Source organism: Nicotiana attenuata, unplaced genomic scaffold, assembly GCF_001879085.1.
Source record: "Nicotiana attenuata strain UT unplaced genomic scaffold, NIATTr2, whole genome shotgun sequence".
NCBI lineage: Eukaryota > Viridiplantae > Streptophyta > Magnoliopsida > Solanales > Solanaceae > Nicotiana > Nicotiana attenuata.
Window position 1 is genome coordinate 95,658 of NW_017671461.1, and position 7,714 is coordinate 103,371.

Here is a 7,714-nt window from a genome sequence, read left to right on the forward strand (position 1 = left end):
TAAGGTTTCCAGTGGCATAGGAATGTAAAAATTCCTTTAACGTCTATCCATTTTTTTAAAAAGTTTTAACCTATACCCACTTTTTAAACAACTTCAGCCATCTTTCTCCTCCTTCTTCTCCTCCTTCATTTTCTTCTTCTTCTTCTTTTATAGTGATACGTATACCCCTTCTGAGAGAAGCCAAGAATATATAAAAATGGAGCAACAAAGACAAAATGATCTTTACCAGTATGATCAGATCCCATTGTTTGTTGATTCGAAGTTGAACTGCTATAGCAAATTACTTCTTCTGACTAGGTATCTAACTTTTGGGGAAATAAAAAGACAAGCTATTTGATTTTACATATCTACTTAACAGTTTTTCTTTGGTTTATTGTTGGACGATCATCTCTAGTGATATGGTATTTTTGCTATGGTGTTGATATCGTACGATGTGGTGACTTTCTCCATTTGACCTTGTACATGCAGATAATAGGAATTGTTGTTCCATAACATCAAACAAACACCATTATAGCAACTGGATGTCAATGACAACTTGTTATTGTTGTTTTAGAACTTCAGTTCTAAGAATGCTAAAGTTCAGCAAATGTAGAAAAAAAGCTCAGCTAAAACATGCTGAAGTTTAGCAAATAGAGAACAAAACTTCAGCTACTAGAATGCTTAATTCAGCAATTACAACCAAAAACTTCAGCAAATAAAGGACAAAACTTCAGCCACTAGAATCCCGTTGACCCACATGCTGGGCCCTCTCTTTTTTGATTTTTCATTCATTGTTCTATACTCACTTTGGGGCCCGACAAATTCGGATTCTCGTCAAAAAGTTGCACGTCGGAAGTAAATTGTTCTCTATCAAAGATCATACTCAGGGCTCGAACTCAAATTCTCTGCTTAATGATAGAATAGTATTTACCACAATACCACTTCAATACAACCTTTAATCAGGGGCGGAGCTAGAGCACGATCTACGGGTTCGGCCGAACCCAGTAGCTTTTGTCCAAACTTTCTATTTGTTTTAAAAAATCATTGAATATATACATTTTATTAATTTAAAACCTAGTAACTTAAACAGACTAGATTTCCAAATCCATAAACTTCAAATTCTGTCTCCGACTTTTGCCTTTAATGGTACATGTTGGTCGCTTATTGAGTCCATTGACGAAGGTCAACCACGCATGCTCGTTGTCGATAAAAGAGCTACTTCATCCATTGATATGAAATAATTCAAGTCAATAAAACACCATTATATATATAATTAACATGAATCCAGAACGTATCAGTAGCCCAGACGCTACAATTTTAACTACAAGGCATGGGTTCAAATCTTCCGAGTATGACCCTCTTTTCGTTTTGGAAAGTTTTACAATATTTGACATTCATTCTGTTTTTATACTACTTTTACAACTTTCAAAATTTAAATTCATTATTAAAAAAAACCATGCATGAACGTTGATGTAATACTTGCTCTTTTTTTTGCAGCTAGTACTACTCGAATATTAAAAAATAAGACTACGTACACGTAAGGCGTAGTGAAAAGAAAATGAAGCTACATATAAAATGTAGTGATACACTTAACAGCGAGGCTTTCTGGAAAAAAAATCGTGCAAACTCGTCCAAGATGGACAATATCATATTGTGGTAAGTGTATTTTGGACTTTGTATCTTGTCAAACACTGTTACAAAAGTAAAATGAAATGGATGAAGTATGTACCGTCTTTATGTATAGAGTTTCAAAATATTTAAATTCACATGTACAAAAAGTCAACTGTTTTGATTTTTTTAAAAATTTTGATATGGTTTCACACACTATTTTTGGATCCAACTAATTCGAATTCGCCTCGAAAATTAAATTTCACTTTTGGGGGTAATCCATCAAAGGTTATTGCAGAGGTGTATGTACTTCTCTTTAAGCAGATATTTCGAATTGGAGCCCTCATAATAGAATTGTAGATTTGGTTAATTATGAGAGGACGAGATAACTAATTCCGAGATAATTAATTATGAAATAACTTATTTTTCAACCAAACGACCCCTTAATACGACGAATGGATGGCAGCGTGGTAGGGGTAAACCTGAAATGGACATGGGGATCCTTGGACGGTTAGTAGGGGCCTCTAAACAGGAGAAATTGGATGACGGATGTGACGGATTCTTGAATTGGAAAAGATTGAATATTGAAAGACCTTTCATTTTTTCTATGTGGTTAAGCTTTTTGCTTTATATCGCAAGGCAGCTGGGGGGGTCACTTTTTTCAATTCTATATTACGTGCGCGTGCGCCTGAATTTTCCTTTTGCATGACAAAGAACGACATACATCGCATATTTTGATTGTAAAATTCCAAAAAAAAGTGGAAAAAAAATTCAAGTGAAAATAGTGTTTGAAAATTAGAGTTGTATTTGGACATGAATATAATTTTGATTTGTTTTTAAAGTTTAATGAGTGATTTGAATGAAATTTTTGAAAAATTCCAAAATTCATCTTCACGTGAAAATGGAAAATTAAACTGGCTCTCAGGAAGCTTGTCAATGTTGTCATCCCCCACCCCACCCCCACCCCCACCCCCACCCCCACCCCACACACAACAAAAGGCTACCTAAGGAGGTACATGTAGACCTACAGTTGCAGGGTGATTAAATGTATGGCAGTGGTACAAATTAAAGAGTACTGAGAAAACGACTGATAATTAAAGCATTTATTCAAAAGGAAATAAAGAAAAGAATAAAGGGGGACAAGAAATACAATGTCGCTGCTAGGAATAGTTGTCTGGGTTCACATCCTCGGTTTTCCTCACATGGAACAACAATTTTTTCCGGACCCTATGGGAGTAGGCTACTGTTATAGCTTAATTAGACCAGGACAATATGGCATGTACTATATATATTTAATGAAGATGCCCAAATATTCACAAGTTAGCAATATCCACAGATTAGTATAGTAAAGGATCCCTATCAGAGAAGTCAGAATATTTACAGAGTTTTTTAAATTAATATGATATTCACTGGGGAACCAAGTATGTATGACCAGCCAAAGGCAAAGTTGGAAAATTATATTGTTGATATTTGAATTTAATGCCACACATATTTTAGAAAAGAACTAATTTTCAACGACTACATAACACAATCCTTTGTCCGTTTTAAGATGTACAAGGGCCTTGTTAATAGCTTACCAATAAACCATTTGGTGCATGATATCAACAACAACAATCCAGTATAATCCCACTAGTGGGGTCTGGGGAGGGTAGTGTGTACGCAGACATTTAGTGCATGATATGTGTTTGTAAATATATAGATTTATTTCACTTAAGCATGATTATAAGTTAGTACTATATTTTCACCTATAAAAATTATTAACCATAATAAATTGATACAGTTTAATGTAAATACATGATATGGTACTGTTGTTAATTCCTCTCGTGTTCGACCATAATTTCATTCTGCCTACAGACCTAATCCAATAATTAATAAAGAGTAGTCAACAATTTTACATACTAAGTAGTATATAGCAAGAGGCTGAGGACTGAGGCTATTGGAACACTTATTAAAAGGGATACAGAAATTTTAGTTAAAGTCGTAGCCACTAAAGGGATACAGAAATTTTAGTTTAATCGTCTCGGATCAAGTTATTTTAGAAATAACAAATCCCGATTAGGAGTTGTTTCTCCTTTAGTAGGTCCTACGCGTCGCGACTCTTAGATAGTGAATTTTGGATGATTAAACAAAAAATACTAATAATGCTACAAATCTCCTACATATTTCTACAAATTTTAATTAGGACATTTGGAATGCTATTAAGCACATTAGCATTTTAAAAAATGGATGTTTTCATGCGTACGTGCTTCAATAACTACTACTATATGTAGAAGGTTTTAAGTTATATATATATTGATACTTTATTTTTCAGGTTTGTACTTGCCACATGAAGACTTATACAATATCGTAGACCAGCTAATTAACTTGATGGTGTAAAAAATATAAACACTCTAAGGAAAATGAGTAGATAATATTGACTAAGAACAAGAAGGAAAGAAGAACAACTTATCAAAAATACTGTGTCGTGGCAAGCCACTGCCTTGAAAGCGATTTCGGCCCGACTAGGTGCAAATCTTTAAGACCGGTCGCTCCCCAAGGTTCCACAGCACCTCCAAACACGTGCACTCGTGATTGGAAGTTTAGAATTTGCACAAAACAGTTGCCCAGAAAGAAGAGAAGATGAAGGTATTTTATGTGTTGGATAATTCACAAAGAAGACTAGAAAGAAAGTAATGGTTAGCTAGATGATTCTTGGTTAAGAATTGAGTGAATATGATGGCTAATAATCATCTTATTTATAGGCAATTAGGGAGGTTGCATGTATGACAAGTGTAGAGAATCTTTTAACACTTGTCCAAATATATAATCCACTTGTCTTCAATATTAACAAGTGTACCTAGTCTTCCATGCATGAAGACTCATGGTAGATTTGCATAGCCACTTGCCCAAGTCATTCAACACTTGGCTTTAAGACTTCATGCAAGAAGCGACTTGGAAATATGTCAAAGCCATTCAACACTTCGCTTTAAGGCTTCATGCAAGAAGCCACTTGGAAATATGTCAAAGCCATTCAACACTTGTCTTTAAGGCTTCATGCAAGAGGCCACTTGGAAATAAATAAAAAAACTCATGGCTATTGGTTGTAAATGGAATTTCAAAAAGAAATTTTTGACTTTGCATTATGAATAATTCCAACAAGCACTGCCAATGAACAGAACTCCAAGCTCCAAGCTCCAAGCTCTCTCTATAAAATGTCCAAAGAATACAACAACGACAACGATCCAATAAGATCCCATTAGTGGGGTCTGGGGAAGGTAGTGTGTACGCAAATCCTACCTCTGCCCGGAGGGAGTAGAGAGGTTGTTTCGGAAGAAAAAAATGTCCAAAGAATACATTGCCATTAATACTTTGAACAACATCCAAATTGCCACCATATATATATTTATATATATAGAGAGAGTGTGTGTTTTTAGTTTGTACAATACATATACACTTAATTGTCCATTCAAAAGGGAGCAATTAGCAATATTGATTAACAAGTAATTAATAGCTTCAGAAATAACACAAAATAAGTACGTACTAATCATTATATTGGATGACATTTGATCACATGCTACTGTCATCATCTGGCTCAGGGTTGTGATTACCTGAAATGGTATTATTGTTCCATGTATTATGAGAATTATAACTTGGAACACAAAACCCATAATTTTGATCAAATCCAGTAGTTGTTCCTCCAACAGGACCCATTCTTCTCCCATAATTCAAATTACTCCTTTGTTGATTTACCATTTGATTATTCATGCTTCCTCCAGACGGATTAATATATCGCATTAAATCAGCATTCGTAGCATCAAGTTCTTTCTGAAGGCGAATAACTTGTCTTTGTAAAACTGAAATTGCTCCAACACAACCATAAACTGGATCTTTTATACGTGCTTCGGCTTCATAAGCAAGAGAATTTACTGCATCTTCTCTCTGATGAGGTTGGATTTCATTTAGGAGTTTACTTACGTTGCTCGCACCAAATATTTTGTGTACATTGGCGAATTTTGTTGGCTCTTCTGGAGGAAAATAGGGAGCAAAGATGCAATTACCTGGCAAACATTTTCTTCTCAAGAATTTGCAAGCAGCACATGGAGGGTTGGAGTAGCTGCTGGAAGAAGCCATAATTTCCTGATAATTAACCAAGGTAATTAGTGTAATTAACTTTATGCAAACAATAGCATCTTAATATTATTGTTAGGAGTTTTTTTGGTGTGCGAATAAAGTCCCGCGCTGGTACCTGAAAAGATTGAAAGACTATATATAAGGTGTAGAGATCTCTTAATGGTGTGAGGCCTTTAAGAAAAAACCATGCAGACTTGCTCCAAAGCGAATAATATTACACCGTATTAAGAGCTAGCTAGTAACTTTGGGCTGATTCAGCTCAACAAGGTTAACATCTATATACCAACAGTTTAAAAGTTATTTACACTATATCGGTATTTAAAATGTATTGCTCGAGACTATATACCCATGATAAATGGAATTAGTATCTCAAAATGTAAGACATAACCTTCTATATATTGCAGATTAAAAATTACACTGATAGTGCATAATTTTCATCAGTATAATGTCCGTGATACAAGTAAAATCATATTGTTGTATAGTTTGACTAATTCAATTAAATGGCCCTTTCCCCCCTACAAAATCTTGATTTTAAGACGCTAATATTACATTGTTGTTAGAAATTATTAAAGCATTCATGCTTCATGTAAGTTTATGTGTCTGTGTGTATAAGGCATTTTTGTTTTCTTCTTAAAAATGTCATTCCCGAAGCCAGTGGCGAAGCATGGCAAGGGGAGTCAATTGACACCCCTTCGTGGGGAAATTATACCGTGTAGATAGGCTAAATATTTAATTTTTATGTATATATAATATGTTGACTCCCCTAATTTTTTCATATGCTTATTTATTTATATTTTCTGGCTCCGCCAATACCCGAAGCCTAAACATAGAGTAAATTTTTTATTGTTTTGTAGTTTTTTGCTACTATATATGGTGTCATGCTTAGTAAACTTGATAGCTCAGTTACTAAATTTTAAACATTATCAAACTATTGGCAAGAATAATCAGTGCCCGTGAGTTAATTTCCACCTGCTCTACCAAATTAAACAGTGGGATATTTAAACTTACTGTTCTGTCTAAGTCTTTACTCTATGATTCATGGTAAAAGCCTTAAAATGATATCCGACATTCCACCTGCAAAGTTCCGCGAAATAAGACTTTTACATCAAATTAACCAACGTGAAATGAAAACCTAGCTAAAAGTCGCACTAGTCTATGTTTCATATATCATTGTCCTTCAAAATATATATGTCAAATATACAATCAAATCTCTCTATAACAACCTTGTTTCTTCCGAATATTTTTGGATGTTATAGCAAAGTCCTGTTATAGAGAACATATATTATAACATAACATGAAAATTGATTCTGAAAAAACTTGACTTATAATGAAGTGTTGTTATATATGAATGTTTTTATAGAGAGGTCTGACATCCTTGAAAACATATCAAGAAACTGTTACTGCTAATAGATCTACATGTGGAAGGGAATTTATAGGGCTGACACCCCTATAAATTGAGAGAAAAAGGAGAAAATAAAAGGGTTTCTTTTCATTTATAAAAGAAAGCAGAAAGCTAGCTAGTGATGATACCTTAAAATTTCCTTTTGGTAGTGCAAAGTCTTTCAAGCTATGTACCTTGATTCTTGTAACATCAAAAGCATGGTGACCATATAGGAGCTTTAATAGAAGTAAAAATGAATTTAAAAAATTTTGTGGTTTGATTTTGAGAGAGAAACCCTAGAAGCAGGAGACAGAAAGTAAGTAAAACTGCAAATACATAATGAGAGAGAAAAGAAGAGAGAAGACAATAAGCATTTAGTGAATATTGGAAGCGGAAAGCAAAAGGGACTAAAGGACTAAGCACAATAAATAAGGGCTGATCAGATCAATAATTTAAACAACCGATGGTGACTGTGTGAAGTTCACACCAAACTTTCATAATTATGTCCAGCCAAATTGTTGCTTGCTGGTTTTGTCCTCCTAAATATATCATACTTGACTCACGTTCTGTATTTACTATATACATATTATGTAAAAATTAAAACGTATTACAATCAGAGGCGGAGGTAAGATTTTA

The 7,714-nt window shown here is 34.2% G+C and overlaps 1 protein-coding gene across 5 annotated transcripts; it reads right to left on the bottom strand.

Annotated features, from left to right (window-relative positions):
• Nucleotides 1-4,906: 4,906 nt before the first annotated feature.
• Nucleotides 4,907-7,492, bottom strand: LOC109208436 (LOB domain-containing protein 25-like). 5 transcript variants are annotated; one of them, XM_019371544.1, is made up of 3 exons: nt 7,228-7,492; nt 6,706-6,771; nt 4,907-5,703 (listed from the first exon to the last, which is right to left on the bottom strand). In XM_019371544.1, exon 3 carries the CDS (start codon nt 5,695-5,697, stop codon nt 5,134-5,136), a length of 564 nt encoding a protein of 187 aa, XP_019227089.1. In that variant the 5' UTR covers nt 5,698-5,703; nt 6,706-6,771; nt 7,228-7,492; the 3' UTR covers nt 4,907-5,133. The 5 variants fall into 5 exon arrangements, with proteins under 5 accessions (XP_019227089.1, XP_019227087.1, XP_019227086.1 ...); XM_019371542.1 differs by having other exon boundaries at nt 4,907-5,812; XM_019371541.1 differs by lacking the exon at nt 6,706-6,771.
• Nucleotides 7,493-7,714: the final 222 nt, after the last annotated feature.

Excerpts from the sequence above, each read along its gene's own strand:
- LOC109208436 (XM_019371541.1), bottom strand. The coding sequence starts at position 5,697 with ATGGCTTCTTCCAGCAGCTACTCCAACCCTCCATGTGCTGCTTGCAAA.